Here is a 21,620-nt window from a genome sequence, read left to right on the forward strand (position 1 = left end):
CAAACGGAAAACAACAAACCGTAACCTTTTTTCTTCACCCGTTCCCAACCTTCTCACCTTGGACTCTTAGTATCTATGTTACCTGGTAAATAAATTCCAGGAGCGTGATCCATGGCTAACCAGCAAACGGTGTGGATCCTGCCGACTACGCCTCAATGACATTTCCCAGGATGCATTGCTCTCCACCCCACCCTAAGCAACGGCCTGCGTCTGACAGGCTCCGTCTGGCCCAAAGCGACTATTGGCGAAAGTTCAGCACCAGTCTGTACTCACGGTCTCTCCCGCATCTCCTTTGTCGCCCTTGGCGCCGCTTTTCCCGCGAGGCCCCTGTATAATGCATGAGAGACTCTCACAGCCTAGAACACCACTGCAGGTTTCCAGGAGCCACCCTCAGTATGTTCAGTGATTAATGCTCATGCATTAAAGAATCTTTTGGATACGACACCCCAGAGACTCCTGCAGCCTGCTTCAGCACACAAGCTGCAGCCGAGACCAGTGGTACAGGGGAGAATCATACTTGACTTACTGTGTTATTGTGGCCAGTGATGGTTGTAGGCCTATGCTACTTGGGCATCTCCCTCCCTGCATCTCTCTCTCTCTCTCTCTCTCTCTCACACACACACACACACCCCTCTACTCCTGACCAGTAGCCAAAGCAACACTACTAGCACCACCAGACAGATCAGGGATCGGGGGGAGGAGTGTGGGGAGAGGACCAAAAAAAGGAAATGTCTCTTCTTGGATAGGTCCCAGGCTGAGCATCACTGGGGCATGTATTCAATCCATTAGGCAGCTTAAAAATAAAATGCAGGGCCATCAGTCAGTTGCTGAGACTGACAGACATGTTGCATGCAGTCTAGTTGAAGTCATGTTGGTTCCAGGATATTAGAGAGACAAGGTGGGTGAGGTAATGTCTATCGGTGAGAGAGAAGCTTTCGAGCCGCACAGAGCTCTTCCTCAGGTCAGACAGACAGACAGACAGGGGATGAAACTAGGAGTAAATCTCAGCTACTTACTCTACGACCTGCGTCTCCAGGCTCGCCCTGAAACAGAGGACAGAGAATGATACAGCCTCAGAACAAGACAGGAGCCATCTTGTTTCCTTCTCAGGGCCCCCTCCCCTTCTGCTGGAGCCTCCTCTTGAAGATCTAAGCAATCCGGGCTGCAGTCTGCCCCACTGGGATCACTCTGCCCCACGCATGTGAGGGGAGCCGCCTCCCATGTTTGCACCCAAGCAAGATGCTGCAGGATTCACCGCTTGGCCTGTGCTCTCCTTCCGGTTCAAAGCAGGTGCCAGGATGGTTTTTTTTGTTTCCTTCTGCAAATTCAGTGCTGGGGCTGACAGTCCCAGAGGCCGAAGCCCTCTACCCGCAGGACAAGAATAGCTGCAATACGAGCTTCCGCTACACTGCACAGCCCAGAGGTCTCCACCCCGGAGAGCCAACTTGGAGACCACCTCTTGGGCTGAGAGGGGAGTTCAAGCCCCACTCCGCCATAGTCCTCTGCTTAAACTGTCTAGGAGGTGGCTGGGTAGGGAGGCAACTATTGACAACTGGGCTGCGCACACTGCAAGCTGGGCTTAAATATTTCACCTCAACCATGGAACCACCCCTAGATGGTAACAACTTTCACTCACTCCTGTCCCAGGCTGCATTCAAACTGGCCCCCAGGTCCTCTGAAGCTGCAGTTGGACCCCATTGTCTTGTGATGAGAGGTCAGGGTACAGAGAGGGGCCTGATCCTGCACTCAGATGTCACCAGTAAAGCCCCATTGGTGTCAATGGCACAGGGTTAATTTGCAGATGTCTAGGAGGCCTGACCCCTCGCTGTGTGACAGGCCGGGGGGATGTGGATTCCCCCTGCTTTGACAAGGGTAACCCCCCTAGTCACCCCACATTGAGCACACACCCCCCAGACGTCTATGGTGGAGCAATGCAGACGAATGGCTAGTTCACAGTCACACGCACCTTCACAGACATCCCAGGCGGTCCCTGTGGCCCTGGCGGTCCTGCTGCTCCAGGAACTCCCGGCTGCCCTTTCTGCCCCTGAAATGATTCAAGCCAAACATTTGAGAGACACAAGCTCTACCCCAGTGACCTTTACTCCCACTCCTGGCAAAGCTGAGCAGGGTAAGTGCGCCATGTCACTCAGTGGGACCTCTCTGGCCAATCACTGAGCTGCACGGAGAGACACTGAAGGAAAGAAATCCATAACCCTGCTCTCAAGAGGACAGAGGATGGCTGCAGTGTAAAGGGAGGATGAGTGTACAGCAGAAAACATTGAGCGGGCAGAAGATTATTTAGAACATACACATTGAGATCCATGCACCCAGCACTGAAATGCTGCCACCCCTGGGGTGAAAGGCAGCAGCTGGTTAATAGCACACAACAACACTGCCAGCAGCTCAGGCCAGGACATGAAGGAGGATTTCGTATCTCATTGAAATGACAAGGGGGAGACTTTCCGAAGCCAGAGAGCAGTTATCCAAACTGTACTTCATCAGGATGTGGGGGTTAACAGCCCTAATCTTACACAAAGCCCCATGAGAGCCTTAGAGACCACATCCAGCACCACAGTGCCCTCTAGTGCTGACTCAAAGGAAAGTCACCAGCACCTGTACAGGAGACTCCCAGGAAAAGGAAAGCACTGATCTAGCCAGCTCGTATGTTGCATCCCTTTCTCCCTCGGTGCACCTGTTTTGCCTGTTTTGATCCTAAACTACCTGGTGTAGGGTCTGTCTTGTGCTATATATGCATGTACAGTGACTAGCACAATCCTAAGAGATCTTTTGGCCGCTATTAGACTACAGATAATACTAAAGGCCTGGCAGCCTCGCTTGTGAGATCTATGGTGACCATACACCATTTGGAGACATCGCCAGCAGAAAGGAGGTGGGTTATACCAGATGTCATGTGTTTACTCACAGGAGAGCCTGGTTGTCCGTTTCGGCCAGGGATCACTTCCACCCCTCCCAGCACGTAGCCCGGTTCCCCCTGCACAACAGGAAGCAGCACACTCAGCAGCTGACTGGGGCGTCAGGAAGCTTTTCCGCTCAGATTTCCATCCGAGGAAACCTTGAGAACTTGCTCTGTACACAATACACCCAGCAACCCGTAGGACCGGATTCCCAGCTGGGGTAGGTCCCCAGGGTTCCATTGACTTCAATGGAACTTCACCCATTCGTGCCAGCTGAGGAGCTGGTCCCGACTTCCTCGCTTTTCAGTCAGTTACTCTATTGCTCCAGAGGCTGACAGACAGGCAGGCAGGCCTATAAACTATCATCCCCAAAGGACAAGGCTGATGCAAACAGCTTCATTGACAGACTGGACACAGTCTTTATTGGATACAGACTGGCTAACCTAGGGAGGAGGGCTTTAAACTAGGTTTAATGGGGGCAGGGCCGGTGCAAGGATGTTTCGCGCCCTAGGCAAAACTTCCACCTTGCACCTCCCCTCCCCCCCTGTGCCCCTGCCCTGAGGTGCCCCCTCCACCAACGGCAGCTCCCCCCCCTCTGCCCTGAGGCACCCCTCTTGAGTCACCCCCCCGCCCCAGCTCACCCCTGCTCCCCGCACGAGCACGAGCGCCCTGAGCACGTTGTCACTGCTTCACTTCTCCTGCCTCCCAGGCTTGCAGTGCCTAAGCTGATTGGCGCCGCAAGCCTGGGAGGCGGGAGAAGTGAAGCAGCTCACCCCTGCCCCGCCTCCTCCCCGAGCACGCCATGGCTGCTTCACTTCTCCCACCTCCCAGGCTTGCGGCACCAATCAGCTTAGGCACCGCGAGCCTGGGAGGTGGGAGAAGTGAAGCAGCCACGGCGTGGTCGGGGAGGAGGCGGGGCAGGGGTGAGCTGGGGCGGGGAGTTCCCCTGTGTGCCGCCCCCCCTACTTGCTGCAGGCGGCCCTCCCCGCGCTCCCCTGCCCCAGCTCCCTCCACCTAAATGCCGGCGGCAACCAGGGCGGATGAAGATCCGGCCGCCGCGGTCGCTGCCGAAGAAAATGCCACCCCCCAAATCCTAGCGCCCTATGATTGCACCGGCCCTGAATGGGGGCAGGAGACATAATCACACAGGTAAGTCAAAAGCATGGAGTTCTGGGAGAAGGGTTATAGTCTGGCTAGAGCATGGGCCATTATAGCAGGGATAAGGGAGAGACAGGAGAGAACATAGAGGGAAAATCAAATCCATAAGTGAGATGTCTGTATAGAATGCGAGAAGATGGGGAATAATCAGGAAGAACCAGAAATGCTAGTTTGTAAACACAACTATGACATAGTTGGCAACACAGAGACCTGGTGGGAGAATACACACAACTGGAATATTGGTATAGAAGGGTACAGCTTGCTCAGGAAAGACAGGCAAGGAAAAAAAGGGAGGAGGTGTTGCCTTATACATCAAAAACGTACACACTTGGACTGAGGTGGAGAAGGAAATAGGAGACAGACTTGTTGAAAGTCTCTGGGTGAGGATAAAAGAGGTAAAAAACCCAAGAATGATGTCATGGTAGGGGGTAGGAATGATCTGGAGAAAGGAGCAAACAGTGAGGTGGCAAAGTGTGCAGACGATACTAAACGCTCAAGATAGTTAAGACCAAAGCAGACTGTGAAGAACTTCAAAAAGATCTCACAAAACTAAGTCATTGGGCAACAAAATGGCAAATGAAATTTAATGTGGATAAATGTAAAGTAATGCACATTGGAAAAATAACCCCAAGTATACATACAATATGATGGGGGCTAATTTAGCTACAACTAATCAGGAAAGCGGTCTTGGAGTCATTGTGGAGAGTTCTCTGAAGACGTCCACGCAGTGTGCAGACGCAGTCAAAAAAGCAAACAGGATGTTAGGAATCATTTAAAAAGGGATAGAGAATAAGACGGAGAATATCTTATTGGATTGATATAAATCCAATGTACACCCACATCTTGAATATTGTGTACAGATGTGGTCTCCTCATCTCAAAAAAGATATACTAGCATTAGAAAAGGTTCAGAGAAGGGCAACTAAAATGATTAGGGGTTTGGAACAGGTCCCGTATGAGGAGAGGTGAAAGAGGCTAGGACTTTTCAGTTTGGAAAAGAGGAGACTAAGGGGGGATATGATAGAGGTGTATAAAATTGTGAGTGATGTGGAGAAAGTGAATAAGAAAAAGTTATTTACTTATTCCCATAATATAAGAACTAGAGGCCACCAAATGAAATTAATGGGCAGTAGTTTTAAAACAAATAAAAGGAAGTTCTTCACACAGCGCACAGTCTACCTGTGGAACTCCTTGCCTGAGGAGGTTGTGAAGATTAGGGTCTATAACGGGGTTTAACAGAGAACTAGATAAATTCATGGAGGTTAAGTTCATTAATGGCTATTATCCAGGATGGGTAAGGAATGGTGTCCCTAGCCTGTTTGTCAGAGGGTAGAGATGGATGGCAGGAGAGAGATCACTTGATCATTATCTGTTAGGTTCACTCCCTCTGCGGCACCTGGCATTGGCCACTGTCAGTAGACCTTTGGTCTGACCCAGTATGGCCATTCTTATGTTCAGGAAGAAGAGGTGGATGAGGCTTTTTTTTTTTTTAAACAGCTAACAAAATCATCCAAAGCACAGGACTTGGTGGTGATGGGGGACTTCAACTACCCAGACATCTGTTGGGAAAATAATATAGCAGGGCATAGATTAGCCAACAAGATCTTGGAATGTATTGGGGATATTTTTTTATTTGAGAAGGTGAAGAAAGCTACTAGGGGAGAGGCTGTTCTAGATTTGATTTTGACTGATACTGAGGAACTGGTTGAGAATTTGAAAGTGGAAGGCAGCTTCAGTCAGGGCCGGCTGTACTGTTTTCGCTGCCCCAAGCAGCGCACCAAATTGCCGCCGTGGACAGTGGGGGCAGTCCATGTGCCATTAGGCGGCACGTGCATTTCTGCGGTGGTGGCAATTTGGTGGCAGCTTCTGTCTTCAGCTGGAAGACAGAAGCTGCATCGCCACGGACAGCTGAACATAGAAGCTGCCACCGAATTGCCACTGCTGCAGGAACACGCGAGCTGCCCTAATGGCACATGGACGGCCCCCGCCGCCCACGGCGGCAATTCGGCGTGCTGCTTGGGGGCAAAAACACAGGGACTGCCGCCCCAAGCACCTGCTTGGAATGCTGGTGCCTGGAGCCAGCCCTGCTTCGGTGAATGTGATCATGAAATGGTAGAGTTCATGATTCTAAGGAATGGTAGGAAGTAAAACAGCAGAATAAAGATAATGGATTTCAAGAAGGCAGACTTTAACAAACTGAGGCAGTTGGTAGGTAAAATCCTATGGGAAGCAAGTCTAAGGGGAAAAACAATTGAAGACAGTTGGCAGTTTTTCAGAGACATTATTAAGGGCACAAAAGCAAACTATCCCACTGCATAGGAAAGATAGGAAGTATGGCAAGAGACCATCCTGGCTTAACCTGGAGATCTTCAATTATCTGAAACGCAAAAAAGAATCCTACAAAAAGTGGAAACTAGGTCAAATTACAATGAATGAATATAATGAATGAATATCCCTGTAGGGATAAAGTTAGAAAGGCCAAGGCACAAACTGAGATTAAACTGGCCAGAGACACAAAGGATAACGAGAAAACATTCTACAAATACATTAGAAGCAAGAGAAGACCAAGGACAGGGTAGGCCCACTACTCAATGAGGGGGGAGGGAAGATTCCACAGGACTGGAAAAGGGCAAATATAGTGCCAATCTATAAAAAGGGGAATAAAGACAACCTGGGGAATTACAGACCAGTCAGCTTAACTTCAGTACCCGGAAAGATAATGGAGCAAATAATTAAGCAACCAATTTGCAGAAACCTAGAAGATAATAAGGTTATAAGGGACAGTCAGCACGGATTTATCCAGAACAATTCATGTCAAGCCAGCCTAATAGCGTTACCCTGTCAAATAAAAAGCCTTGCGGATGTGGGGAGGCGGTAGATGTGGTATATCTTGACTTTAGTAAAGCTTTTGAAACGGTCTCGTATGACCTTCTCATAAACAAACTAGAGAAATACAACCTAGATGAAAGCAACTATGAGGTGGATGCAAAACTGGTTGCAAAACTGTTCCCAGAGAGTGGTTCACAGTCAAGCTGGAAGGGCATAACGAGTGGGGTCCTGCAGGGATCAGTTCTGGGTCTGGTTCTATTCAATATCTTCATCAATGATTTTGATTGGCATAGAGAGTACTGTGATAGACCCAGGCCAGTTGGGTACAGCAGAATAGCAGAAGGCAGATATACTGGCCACTGGATTAATAGTTTTCTGTTCCCTGACTGACCAGAGCAGGGGCTGCTCCAGGCTAATGAGAACACCTGACTCTAATTAACCTGCAAAGAGTCAGGTGCGGCCATTCAGTTAATGTGACCACCTGACTCTAATTAAGGCCCTGCTGATACTATACAAAGGGCTCACTCCAGTCAGACAGGGGAGAGCCAGGGAGCCAGAGGAGAGGAAGTGCGGCTGAAGGGCTCGTTACTGAAGACACCCTCAAACCATCGTTAAAGGAGCCCTAAGGTAAGGGTGAAGAAGGGAGAAGCAGGAGAGCTGTGGGGAAGTGGCCCAGGGAAATGTAGCAACTCTGGCAGTGAAAGGTTGGCTGCCAACTGCTACCATTAGGGTCTCTGGGCTGGAACCCGGAGTAGAGGGCGGGCCTGGGTTCCCCCCAACCCACCACTACAGGAACAGCTCCTGGAAGGGGAAGTCAGGTCCCTGTCAGGACAGGAGGCTGAACAGAGACTGTGGGAGTTCTCTCACCAACCTCCTTGCAGCCTATGATGAAAAGGGCTCAGTAGACTGTAACCCTGGCCCTAGAGAGAGAAGGGCTACGTGGAGGGTCACAGTGAGCCACTGAGGCTAAGCATAAACTGCCTAGAAGCGCAGGACCCACGGGAACAAGGTCAGAGCTCTGCCACAGTACATAGAAAGTTTGTGAATAATGCCAAGCTGGGAGGGGGTGCAAGTACTTAGGAGGATAGGATTAAAATTCAAAACGATCTGGACAAACTGAAGAAATGGTCTGAAGTAAACAAGATGAAATTCAATAAAGATAAACCTCCAGTTGCAAATACAAAATGGGGAATGACTGCCTAGGAAGGAGTCCTGCAGAAAGGGATCTGGGGGTCATAGTGGATCACAAGATAGATATGAGTCAGTCAACAGTATAACATTGTTGCAAAAAAAAGCAAACACCATTCTGGGCTGTATTAGCAGGAGTGTTGTGAGCAAGACACAAGCAGTAATTCTGCTCTACACTGCACTGATTAGGGCTCAACTGGAGTATTGTGTCCAGTTCTGGGCACCAAATTTCAGGAAAGTTGTGGACAAATTGGAGAAAGTCCAGAGAAGAGCAACAAAAATGATTAAAGGTCTAGAAAACATGATCTCTGAGGGAAGAGTGAAAAAAGGGGGCGGGGAAGGGTTTGTTTAATCTAGAGAAAAGAAAAGTGACGGGGTGGGGGACATGATAACAGTTTTCAAGTACATAAAAGGTTGTTGCAAGGAGGAGGGAGAAAAATTGTTCTCCTTAACCTCTGAGGACAGGACAAGAAGCAATGGCTTTAAATTGCATCAAGGGCAGTTTAGATTGGACATTAGGAAAAGCTTCCTAACTGTCAGGATCATTAAGCACTGGAATAAATTGCTTAGGGAGGTGGTGGAATCTCCATCATTGGAGATTTAAGAGCAGGTTAGACAAACACCTGTGAGGGATGGACTAGATCAGGGGTCGGCAAACTTTGGCACCCGGCTTGTTACGGTAAAGCCGCTGGCGGGCCAGGCTGGTTTGTTTATCTGGAGCGTCTGCAGGCACGGAGCCCCGCAGCTCTCACTGGCTGGGGTTCGCTGTTCCCGGACAATGGGAGCTGTGGGAAGCAGTGGCTAGCACATCCCTCAGCCCGCACCGCTTCTCGCAGCTCCCAATGGCCAGGAACAGCGAACTACGGCCAGCGGGAGCTGAGGGGCTCCGTGCCTGCGGATGCTCCAGATAAACAAACTGTCCCAGCCTACCAGCGGCTTTACCCTGATGGGCCAGATGCCAAAGGTTGCTGAACCCTGGACTAGATAATACTTAGTCCTGCCATGAGTCAGGACTGGAGAAGAAGACATTTCGAGGTCCCTTCTAGTCCTACGATTCTACAGTTGACAGGTGATGCTCAAAAACTGCAGACCGACCCATTAAGCAGAGTGCTAGATTCCTTGTGAAATTATTGAGCCGAGTCAGATTAATCAGGGATTTGTATTAATGCCTGTGCAGTCCTCTCCCATTGACCCTGGTAGGACTTAACCTTCACTAGAGACTCAGTTTAACAAACCTGCCAGGAGGTCTGCATTGCCCTCCAATGTCCACATACAATGCACACCGGGAGCTGTGCGTGGGTACAAGACAACTGACCTTCCCCAATGTTACACTGCGTCTGGTTCCGTTCATTTTATAGATTGTACCTCCTGGACAGCTGTGCTTCCCTTACCATTGACAGCAGCTCACTGCTGACATTATGGCTGCACACCATGGTCACTGGGAATTTCACAGCCTCAGTAGAGATGGTACTCGGACTTCCTGTTCCCAATGTACAGGCCTCTAGCCCCTGAGCTGGAGGAGAATCTCCATCAGCCGCCAGCCATATAGGGCCAGTGACATGCACTTCAGAAGTTCTGATTCTATCCAGTAGAGAGCAGTGAGACATACACACCTTAATAGGAGGGCAGTGCATTACAATGGCTTTTTCTATTGAAACATGTAAAGGGAACTCACTCTGTCTCCTTTTGGCCCCGCTGGCCCTGGATATCCAGGAGGTCCCTGGAATTTAAAATAAATCACACAGGGTTAAATAACAGAGAGAAACTGGCTCACGGAATCATTGCCAACCCGCAATCCCTTAGGTGAGGTGATCACTTATAAACCCAAGGCCGTCAGTTCCATTTTGTTGGATCCTAAACTACAAATCCATCTCTATTAGATGACAAATTTTTGTTAGCCCACTGAGTGATAACTTAAACAGGTTCCAATGAGTAGAGTTCCTTCCTTTGTGGTACCAACATCAATAGGAATCACGTACCCACTAATTTAGTGTATTACATGTCTCCCTCTAGTGGCTGATGCACATAAGATAAGAGCTTACTACTGCTACCAGCTACTGAAGTTACTCCTTTTGCTCAGGCAGTCGAGAGCCATGCTTTTAGCATTGTAGCTCACATGTTCAGTCCCCATTCATGACCTATGATGGGTGGTGGGTCATTGTATACACACTCTACAGGGACAACATGACCCCTCCGAATGGAGTGAGGTGGGTGTTCGTTTGCAATGGTGGTTTCTGTGACTGGGCCTCCTGTGATGACAATCACTGAGAAAATGCCTCTGACAGGAAAACACAAAAGTATCAGAGTGAAATAAATGTACCTTTATCCCAATTCCATGCACTAGACTTACACAACAAGGCTTGAGCTAGGGATCTGAAGCCCTTGAGCCAAAGGGAGAGCTACAGTGGTTGGCTGTTATCCTCCCCTGGCAGGAGACATTATCACAAGCACTTAGCCCATGTGTTATCACAATCACTGAGCTCCAGCGAGTGTGAGTGGACGCGACATGTCAGTGCAGGTAAGGCTAAATCACAGGCATTGTCCCCTGCACTGAGTGGTAGAAAGTCTGTGCAATGCTCCCTAGGGACAGAAAGATGGACACAGCCTCAGGCGTGATCCTGCTCAAGGTGATGAGGCACTTGGCTGTATGCGTCTCACTGGCCTCGTTTTGGCTATAGGGCAGGAGTCATTTGGCCCCGGCAGTACCCAAAAAATGCAAAAAGCGGGTTCCCTGGGGCTCCAAGTCCGACTGACTTGGCCGTTGCCCATGCAACCCTCCATGCCCGCATGGTGCAGGATCCAGTGAGGGTTATTTGGGTGCCGCTGAGTTTGAGACCTTGCTGTTCAGAATACTTACGAGATCGCCTTGGATACCAGGGAGCCCCTGTAAATTGAAAGAGAGAAAAATAGATGTTCAAACACTGGAAACGGGGTTTTCCTCCCTTTATTAATCCCCGCGTTGACAATGCTCATTAATCCAGATATTTACCATCAGCCCAGGAGAGCCAGGAGGGCCCACTCGCCCAGGTCGACCTGGCAGTCCAGGAATTCCATCTTTCCCAGGCAGCCCCTAAACACATGGAAAGTAACAAGGTCAGAGATAGGGGCATAGCTTGGGTGGTTCTGCAAGAACTGCCATGCCAGCCTCCAATAACTCTGGTCAACACTTTTTTTGGCAGTGGTGGGAGAGGATGTTCTAACAGCACTGGCTTCCCTTTCCTTAGAAAAACACATCAGTGTTTTATTGGCAGTTGGATGCCCTCTGGGGGAAAAACAGCCGTGAGCACATGGGACTTCCCAGCCCAGACAAGTTTTGTGAACTTGAAAATTGGCTTGACGGGGTTTGCAAAGGCCTGAATTCTGCTGGGATTATCCATCCCTAGTTCCTCGTGGATTCCTCATGTTCTGGGACACAGGAGCCCTGAGCTAGCAACCAAACAGCCTGGTGGGACTCATTCAGCATTTTTCTTCTGGGTTGTTTTGTCTCTTGGGTTCAACAATGCCCAGGCCTTGACCTCAACAGCCCAGTCCTGCTCAGCCACGCAGGAAGTTGTGGCCTATGGGATATAATGTCTTCTCCCCTATTCATGAGACATACGTTTCTGGTCTCCCCTTTCTCTTTGCTGGGAGAATCATCTCTGAGAAAAACGAGGTGTCATGCCCATGCATGTCTCTCTCTCCCTCTCCCACGCGCACCTTCAGTCCTGTTTGATTTTCAAAGCTAGCAGAGAACAGGGCACATTAAATGCACCATGCGCTGGGGCAGCCTTTTGTAACTATTAATTACCTAGTCACATGCTAATTAATCCAGTGCATCACTCCTGCTTCTAGACTCACCCTCTCTCCCTTCTCTCCCTTTACAGCAAAGCTGTATGGATCATAACTGCCTGCAGTCTGCAAACCGGTGACGCTCTTGAAAAGGAAAAAATGGAAAAACAAATCAGGACGTTATTACCCTCCAAAGAAACACAGATCAACCCACCCAAGAGAGCCCTGGGAAGGGCAGTTTAGCCCACTACTCAGCCATTTACAACAATGCATCTTAAGAGGTGGAGAGAGAGTTATTGGATCCCTTTAGAAATCCAGTCCTCTGCAGAAGGGTGAACTTCACTCCCCAGAGGCTACATTCAGACCCCAAGCCCGTTAGCCTCCTTTTTGATGTCATGCTTTGCTTATATTTCTCCCTGTCCCAGAGGGCCTGTCCAAGGCCTCAAGCCATTGGGAAAATGTATTTCCTGGTTCACGTGGAGGCTCTTCTCTGATCGTACTCACCAATTCTCTGGGTGGGCCTCTCTCGCCCTGCACGACAAGGAAACAGAACTAGAGTCACACGAGGCGGCGCTGCAGAACAGGGTGGAGAGAGCTTAAACTGGGGCTGGGAAGGGGTCCGCTCAGTTACAGGCCTAGGAAATACTCATGGATTACAGGCCTATGTCACAATCAGATCCTGTTCTCAGCTGCACAGGTACAACAAGACGGCGAGCTCTCTAGGTAGGGGCCTTCTCTTTGTTATGTGTTTGTACAGCACCTAGCGCAGTGAGACTGCAGCCTCTCGGTTACATCACTGAGAACAGAATTTGGCAGAGATGAAATAAAGAAGAGCCCCCTTCCTCCCAGCCCAGAAGCTTTCTCTGCCCTGCTTTCTCTAGTCTGCTTTTAATTGACCCATGTAAATTGGGTTCTAATTAGATGTGTACAGAGAGATGACAGCCAGGTTTACACTGTGGATGTGTCAGCTCTGCTCGAGCTAGCACACTAAACCCAGCCATGAGACTAGGGGAGCACAGCTACCCACCTGAGGGTGTAGCCAGCAGGCCCAGGAGGGTGTGTGAGCTGAGCTGCCACCCTTGCTGTGCCTGCTCTAGGTACAGAGAGAGGCTGAGTTCAACCTAGTGACCCAGAAGGTCACTAATGTCCCTAATTTCCATCAGGCACTGACCACGTGAGTACTAGCCTGTTAACCCTTTCACTGCTGCTTTGGAGCCTGGCCTGCTTGCACATTCTAGTGAGGGAGGAATCCAGGCCGACAGAGCAGGAAAAGGTGTGATCCAGAACCACAGGGAGTGCTCATTTTAGACTGGAAATAAGGCGTAAAGCTTCATAGCTTGGAACTATTTGACCGTATTGTTTCCCCCTATTGTTAATTCAAGAAGCACATTTCTAATCCCATAGGGTTCACCCCTATGAGCTAACATACAACTTGTCCTATTTACAGCAGGGTTTTAAAATGCATGGGCTATCCCATTTTTTTTAACATCTTTTAGCCTCATCTAGTCAAGGCCAAAGAATATGCGCGTGTAGCAACGTCCAGCAGAGAGTAGGAGCGTTTGGATCCAGGATTTTGGATCTAAAGATACAGTCCCTAATTTGACCTCAGATGGAGGTGAGCTCCCAACCCAACCCTCGTAATCCAAACACACCTCTCCTGTTCGGAGTTACCCAAATTAACGCCCAGATATTTGGTACGTCAGCCTGTTGCAAGGTGACTCAAGGGGTTCAGGTCTTGTACACTGAGCCCTGCCCTTCAGTTACTAATTTGACTTGGCGAGATCTCTCATCCAGAGCCCAGTGTAGGCAACAGTCTCCTCCTGGCTGTTTCATGGCTCTTGCCGGAGGCCTATCTACAGTGTCTGTCTTGGGTATTTCTCTGGTCCCCTCCAGCGTAGCACGTAAATGCCAAGGCTTGTGTGTTCCCATTGAAGAGTGAAATCGCTCAGCTGGCTAGAATATTTACCTTCTCTCCTTTCAGAGCCTGTAACAGAACAAGAATAGAAGCTGTGATGGCAACAGAGTAAACAGGAAGAAAAATAATTGCAATTCTTCCCCTCAAACTCTTATTGCAGAACTGGCAAGAAATGGCTTCCCATCCCTTCCAGAAGGTTAGCATGGTCAACTGTTACAGTTGCTCCTCCTCTCTCCAGGCCTTTATGGTGGGTCAGAGGTTGGCTAGAGATGCTTCCCAATGCAGGCAAGAACTGACTGATGCTTTATTTTTAACAGCAGGAAAGACAATGGCTCATAGGAAACTATTAAATAAATGCAACAGACCATCTCCTGCTTGGCATTCAAATCCTCCTAAAATCTCTCAGCACATTTTTAACAGGGAAGGCCATTAACCATTGGAACAACTTGCCTGAAGACATGGTGGAGTCTCTGTCGCTTCCAGTCTTTAAACCAAGACTGGATGTCTTTCTAAATTCAAACAGAAGTTATGAGCTTGATGCAGAAGGTACTGGGTGAGGTTCCCTGGCCTGGGTTATGCAGGAGAGCAGACTAGATGGTCATAATGGTCCTTTTTGGCCTTAAAAATCTATGAATTCACCTGCAATGCCCATGAGAAACAAGTTGATAATAATGATGAGAGGTCACAGGTTGCTTCTCATGCAATGAGATGCTGCATGTTTGTGGAGTGCACAAATGACAGGTTTGAGCATGAGATCTCCAAATGTGGACGACTGGTGACCTAAGCCACGGCTTGTGCCCATGTCTCCAGAGGTAGAGAGCCTTGATTGGCCACTGCTCCTATTTTGTGCTGATGTAATTCCATTCAAGACAGCGCAGTTACTCTGGCATAAAACTGGAGCAAGGTGGTAGGGGATCAACCCCAAACTAATGAGTGCGCTCACTGCACGTGTCTCATTCAATATACTCCCCCAAGCACACCCTACTGAGCTGCTATCACTCTTCTTATCTTTGAGCACCTGGGATTGCATGGCCTCTCTGGACTTTGGATTTCTGGATCAGCGAAGCTGGATCGTGGACTGATGAGTTGTTCTCCTTGCCACCAACCTGCTGCAGTTTGACCATATCCTGTCTAGCAACCTACAGCACGCAGCTTGAGTTAGATTAAAGAGGATTATGGGTGTCTAAGGACCCGGTTAGTTACAAACTACTGATATCACATTGCCAGGGGCGAATTGAGCAGACAACTGTTACCGGGAGACAACTGTGCATTGGCAATTCACTCACGTGTTTTTTCACCCTGTAATGGATACGTCACTGACTTAACGGATAACCAGGAAAAGGCCAGATTCTGATTTCATCTGTGCCTGTTTTACATTGCTGTCTTGGATGGCATGACTGCCAGCTGACAGCAGAGGATGATAAGTGAGATCAGAATGAGGCCCAAAGCCTCGTTTATAATACTTAGTCTTGCCATAAGCGCGGGGGACTGGACTAGATGACCTCTCGAGGTCCCTGCCAGTCCTACGATTCTTAACTTTTTAAGTGTGCTTTGAACCAGAACGCACGGTAGGAGCACGATCACAGGCTGCCAGAAATGACCTCTGGGAAGTGAGCTGGGTTCTCTCCAAAGCTCTCTGTAGGAAATAGAGCATAAACACGGAAACAGTGTAGGAGAAAGCAGCTCACCTCCCCGGGTTGCGGTTGGGCTCCCAAATGCGGCGAGTCAGAGCAAATGGTTTCTATCACCTCCTGGATGATGTGGGGGAAGTCCTCAAAGGTGCTGATGTAGAAAACATTCTGCAGGTTGCGGTGTAACAAGATGCTCTTCAGTTCTTGGGGGTCAGCTCTGGAAACCCCCACGGCGATGACACGGATTCCTGAAACAAATGGCTCCCTCATTAGACAGACATACGGGCAGAGAGCTTCCAAACTGGACAGGGCAGTGGTCCTCAAACTTTTTGTGGCCAGTAGCACATTCATGTTTTCAGAAGAGAGTGGCGGGCACCAACCATTTTTCAAGGCTTATTTTGAATTTGTACATTAAATAATACAAAAAACATCATATTTAATATTACATAATAATCCAGAGAGGAGAGAGAAGCCGGAGAAAAGCTGCGAGGACAGAACACCGGTGCCCGCAGCCGCGGAGTACTCTGTCCCCAGCAGGTGCAGGGGCCTGGATTCTCTCCTCTGCTGGGCACTAGATGGGTCCCGCGCCTGCCGGGGACCAAGAACACCGGCGCCCGCAGCCTGCAGCCCTGGAGTTCTCTGTCCCAGGCAGGCACAGGGCCACGGCTTCTCTCCGGCTTAAGCCACGGCCCCGTGTCTGCCTGGGACTGAGAACACCGGCGCCCGCGCCTGCAGCCTGAGTTCTCTGTCCCCGGCAGGCGCGGGGCTGCGGCTTTTTTCCCCTGCTGGGCACTAGGCGGGTGCACATAAATGCCCCGGCGGGCACCATGGCACCCGCGGGCACCACGTTAGGGACCACTGGGCTAGGGGGTTTCACACCACAGTGCCCATTGACGCTGATTAATGGGAGTGGTGGGGTTAAATCCACCCATCAGCTTGGAAATTCTCAACCGCAGAATAAAGCCAGGCTCAGCTCCCGGCCACAGCTTGTCTTGATTCACTAGAAATTGCTCACACTGGGGTGGGGAGTCAACTCTTAACCCCTAAGACATCTGTTTCCCTTTGTCACCTGGAGGAATTGGGGGTATGGGGCTTGCTCTGACAAAGGCATTCCCAGCTCATAGTCTCCACCTGTGGGCTTCTCCATTGAGACTGCTGGCAAGGGCACAGGACAGTTACATGAACTCCTGTCGTTTAGAGATTGGACAGAGACTCCAAACTAGTTCAACACAGTGCTCAGAGGGGAGTGACAAGCCTATCAGGCAGTGCTGTTCTCAGCCCACCCAGCAGAAAGTCCATTACAGACCTCAGCAGAGGAGCAGGGAAATCCTCATGGAATTATCTCGAATGGGTCATGAGATCGGACTCCCCTCCTGCCCCAGAGCTGGTCTCCGGGCAGTACCAAGATACATTCATGGGCAGTGCATGGGAGAAGCTAGCACTGCCATTGCTGGGGACAAAATGTGGACATCAATTTCTAGGGGCTGGTGAAGGTGATGACTCAGCACCACCCACCTCCCCCGCCTGAAGTGACCAGACTTTGGGTGTCCAGTCAGTAGATTTGACCGGACACCATCAGGTCCCCTTTTTGACCAGACATTGCGGTCGAAAACCAGGCACTTGGCCACCCTAGTCTCCAGAATGGTCAGCCATCGGAGCATGAAATCCAGTGCAGGTCAGATTCTTCATCTAAAAACATTAGGCCAAGCTCATTCCTGGTGTATTGGGCTCAGTATGTCTGGCCTGGGGCACACCCACACTTTTAGTGAAGGAAGGCGAGATAAGAGCCCAGGAAGCCAAACACACCCAAAGATCCCTACCTAACGCATGCGCCACTCTGGCTGGTGGCAACACATCGTCCTGGGACTGTCCATCGGTCACTAGCATCAGCGTGCGAGGCACGGTTGGTCTCATCCCTTTGGAGGACTGAAATAACTCCTTCAGCGCATAGCCTAAGCCACGACCTGGGGCAAAGCAAAAAGATGCACAGCCTAGAACATAAGAACAGCCATACTGGGTCAGACCAAAGTTTATCTAACTCAATCTCTTGTCTTCTGACCGTGGCGAATTCCAGGTGCCCCAGAGGGAATGAACAGAACAGGTAATCATCAAGTGATCCATCCCCTGTTGCCCATTCCCAGCTTCTGGCAAACAGGCTAGAGACACCATCTCTGCCCATCCTGGCTAATAGCCATTGATGGACCCATTCTCCATGAACTTATCTAGTTCTTTGTTGAACCCTGTTATGGTCTTGGCCTTCACAACATCCTCTGGCAAAGAGTTCCACAGGTTGACTGTGCGTTGTGTGAAGAAATACTTCCTTTTGTTTGTTTTAAACCTGCTGCCTATTAATTTCATTGGGTGATCCCCAGTTCATATTTTATGAGAAGGAGTAAATAACACTTCCTTCTTTACTTTCTCCACACCAGTCACACCTAGATCCCACAATGCCAGGTGTCTGAATAGTACTGCTGTGGGTCTGAGTCCATCTGATCCAGTTTGCAGATGGAAAAAAAGGACATTTTAGAAAATGTACAGGCTGGCCACATTAAGAGACATTAATAGGTGCCAGAACCACTTTAGGAACATAGGAGTCAAGACTGGAAGGGACTTCCTAGGCCATTGAGTCCAATCCCCTGTTATCACAGGTAACCCTGACACATACTCCCATTCATAAATTTATCAGGTGCCCTTTTAAAACTAGGTAGGTTGTTTGCCCACCGCTACTCCTATAAAAAGGCTGCTCCAGAACCTCTCCCTGGTCTGGTGGTGTGGCAATGACTCACTGGCGCAACACCTCCTGCTGGTCGTCCAGGGAATTAGCTTTTCCAGCCTTGGAGCACCCTCTGCTGGCTGATGTCTCGCCTGCCACTGGTCCCCCATGTCCTTCCCAGACCCCAGTGCCCCTTTTTCTCAGAGTTCTGCTCTCCACAGTACCCCCACAGCTCTGGGTCTCCCCTCCCCAGGGAACCCCCAACCCTCTATCCCCACCTCGCCTCAGTCTATGGCTGCTGCCAGTCACCATCTAGTCCCCGCTCACTGGGGCAGACTACAGTGTACAAGCCATTCATCACTGGCAAAGGAGGGGGTTGGACCTGCTGCCTCTGCAACCCCAGCACCTGGTTTGGCATTGCACAGGGCCTGCAGCCGATGGAGTTGCCAGGGGGGAGCTCCCCTCACCTTTCCCCAGCCCTGCTCTGTTGCCTGCGCCCTCAGTTCCCAGGCAGCTAGGTCCTTCTCCCTCTGACACTGGAGGGAGAGCAACTAGCTCCTGGCTCAGAGCCCTTTTATCAGGGCCAGCTGCGGCCTGATTGGGGCATGGCCCAGCTGTGGCTGCTTCCCCAGTCAGCCTAGGCTTGCTGCTTAGGAGCAGGGTAACTGCCCTGCTACAGGTGGCTAGACTCCCCTTAGGCTGTGGGGGGGGGGATCCTTTAGCATTGGGCAGGCTTCCGCCCGGGCTAGACTCCCCTTAGGCTGGGGGGGGATCCTTTAGCATTGGGCGGGCTTCCGCCCGCCTGGTTCCCGGATAACCCAATAGATACAGGTGGCTAGACTCCCCTTAGGCTGTGGGGGGGGGATCCTTTAGCATTGGGCGGGCTTCCGCCCGCCTGGTTCCCGGAAACCCAATAGATACAGGTGGCTAGAAGCCTTCCTCTAATTTCTATCCTAATTAACTTGCTCCTCCAAGACAGGGGAGCTATTTAGGTGACCAGCTTCGAAAGGGTAAAATGAGGGCTATCTTCCCCCATTTTAAAGCTCCCGTGTGTGTATTTTGGAGTCCTTGCAATAGGAACCCAGGTAAAACCTAATTTTGTTGTCTGAACAGACTAGCTAAATGGCTAACCCTTCTCTAGCATGCCTGTAGTTACAGACAGTGCATCTTCAGACGGCTGAAGGTTTGGGGAATTTCTTTTTTAAAACATGAAATATTTTGGATCAGTTGCTCCTTTACTAGCCTTGATGCTCCCAACATAGGCGAGGGATGTGTAGAAAATTTTATCCCCAACAGGAGGGGTTTTCCAAAACACACTGAATTGGCCTCTCTCTCTTTCCCTTGAAGTCAATGGTAAAAAACCCCCTTGACTTCAGTGGGAGCAGAGCTAGGTCAGCGTGAAGATCTTCTGAAAGTCCTACCTAGTGTGCACGCATATGGAATATTACTGAGAGTTACAGACGTGCATCCAAAGGGAACAGACCCTGTGATGTAAATAAATCCCAAGGAACCAGACTCTAGCGCTGAACCATAAAACTCAACGCTGCGATTTCTTGCATGTAAGACTAGTAGGATTAGAGATAGGACCAAGGCTATGTCTTAGAGTTAAAAGCACTCTTAAAAATATTCCCAGTGGGTAGGTCCCCTTACGGGAGGGGGCTCCGTTAAATTAAGGAGGGTGATGGGATATAAAATTATAAAGAGACGGTCAGACGAAAAACTAGGACGCTGAAGAAAGAACCAGAATAGATGGCCAGGCTATTATTAAAAATGGGTCCAAACCAAAACTCTAGACCCATCCCAATCCAAACTTTAAAGAAGTTTAGATCTTAACTTCACAAGCAACCAACCAGCCTCTATAACAGACGGATTCAAAACTCGAAAACAAAATCACCCCCCCTGACTGCTGGGGAAGTTGAGAGCCAAATGCAGCTCAAGGCCTGGTGACTTGGGCTCATCTTTCTATCTGTAAAGTACACGTCCTGCAAACGCTGACATGCACACACGGTACGCACCCGTCTTTGTATTGCCTCCAGTGTACTGCAGCTCCTTGAGGGCTTTGAGAACTCCATTCCGATCCTTGTGCTGGTTAAAGTGGAATTCAGTCCTGGGCTCTTCGCTGTACTGAGCTACAGCAATCTGCCAAAGAGACGTGAGGCCGATAAAGGTGGCAGGATGGAGCGAGGGAGCATGGGTCATGGATATAAGCACACAAGTAAAAGGCATAGATCATGGGAGGGGATGTTATTCATGATCTGCTGTCAATGAGAACATGGAACTCCACCTTTCTTAGTCAAGTGAAAGAAAGCAACATGGAGCCTTAGCCTAAAGGTCCAGTTCAGTTATCACGGGTGCAAAGTGGATCATTACAAACAAAGGACCTATAGCAAAGCCTATGGAAGCCAGTAGGAGACTTTCCGTTGACTTCACTGGTTGCTGGATTAGGCCCAAAGTGAGCACGTTGAAACACAAAGTTTCAATAGCGCTAAGATCTTTTTAGTGAGGGTTGGGGCTTGGGGAAACTCCTAGAAAATGGCATAAAACAGGGAATGTCCAGCTGGGGGCCAAGAGGAAGGCTGGCCCAATGGTTAGGATGCTAGTCTCAGGCTTAGGAGAGGTGGGGTCAATTACCTTCTCTGCCACAGACTTCTCAGGCAAGTCATTTATCCTCTCTAAGATTCACAGTGGAGAGACTGCATTCCCTTAACTCACAGGGGTGTTGTGAGAACGAAGAAAGGTACCTACAATAGATAGATAGAATAATGGTCTCTTGCCTGTGTTCCCTCGGGCCCAATTCTGGGGAAATAGGAGACGATCCGGAAAAGGAAGTCCTTCACTTTATTGAAATTGCTCTGGCCAATGCTTGAAGACTCATCCACCAGGAATGCGATGTCCGCTTTGAACTTGCCACAGACTGCGAAGGGAAGGTAGAATGTCCGTAAATCAAGGACAGGAAGGCCATGGGTTTCCAATGTGTCTCATATTGGATGGGATTTGTCATAAAAGGTCGGACTATTCTTCTTTATGGGAGAACAGTCCGAGACACAATCATGCCTTGTGGTTTCAAGGGTGTGTTGAGTAAAGAAGATATAATACATTCACCCCCATGGGATGCTGCTGCACACCTCAATTCTTTTACATGCAGTTTATGCCTCCTCTTTATGTATTAGACATTGGCCACCATCAGAGACACGACGTCAGACACAATGGTTCATCATCAGTAGTCTCAGTATTATTACGATTATAACAGGTGTGATTATCTAACATCTCTTGGCTCTTTCACCTGCTGACAAAGAGGAAAGCACTCCACCTACTGGATTGCCCTGCTTAGGCCTCAGCTGGAGTACTGTGTGCAGTTCTGGGTGCAACATTTCAGGAAAGATGTGGACAAATTGGAGAAAGTCCAGAGAAGAGCAACAAAAATGATTAAAGGTCTAGAAAACATGACCTATGAGGGAAAATTGAAAAAGTTGGGTTTCTTTAGTCTGGAGAAGAGAAGACTGG

General features: G+C 49.5%; 1 protein-coding gene across 20 annotated transcripts in view; it reads right to left on the reverse strand.

Moving 5' to 3' along the window:
• LOC123353129 (collagen alpha-1(VII) chain-like) overlaps positions 1-21,620 on the reverse strand; it is a 196,477-nt gene that overhangs the window by 143,575 nt on the left and 31,282 nt on the right. For 19 of the 20 annotated variants that reach the window (XM_044994002.1, XM_044993994.1, XM_044994011.1 and 16 more), the window contains 14 exons: positions 20,891-21,030; positions 20,132-20,255; positions 17,224-17,367; positions 15,461-15,651; positions 13,824-13,841; positions 12,362-12,388; positions 11,927-12,001; positions 11,079-11,159; positions 10,947-10,973; positions 9,765-9,809; positions 2,924-2,992; positions 1,967-2,044; positions 1,017-1,043; positions 274-327 (listed from right to left, as the gene is read on the reverse strand). In XM_044994002.1, coding sequence (XP_044849937.1) covers positions 274-327; positions 1,017-1,043; positions 1,967-2,044; positions 2,924-2,992; positions 9,765-9,809; positions 10,947-10,973; positions 11,079-11,159; positions 11,927-12,001; positions 12,362-12,388; positions 13,824-13,841; positions 15,461-15,651; positions 17,224-17,367; positions 20,132-20,255; positions 20,891-21,030 — 1,100 coding nt within the window. The remainder of the gene's footprint in view (positions 1-273; positions 328-1,016; positions 1,044-1,966; positions 2,045-2,923; positions 2,993-9,764; positions 9,810-10,946; positions 10,974-11,078; positions 11,160-11,926; positions 12,002-12,361; positions 12,389-13,823; positions 13,842-15,460; positions 15,652-17,223; positions 17,368-20,131; positions 20,256-20,890; positions 21,031-21,620) is intronic. The other variant, XM_044994027.1, reaches the window with a different exon arrangement.

Source organism: Mauremys mutica, chromosome 1, assembly GCF_020497125.1.
Source record: "Mauremys mutica isolate MM-2020 ecotype Southern chromosome 1, ASM2049712v1, whole genome shotgun sequence".
NCBI classification, from domain to species: Eukaryota; Metazoa; Chordata; order Testudines; family Geoemydidae; genus Mauremys; species Mauremys mutica.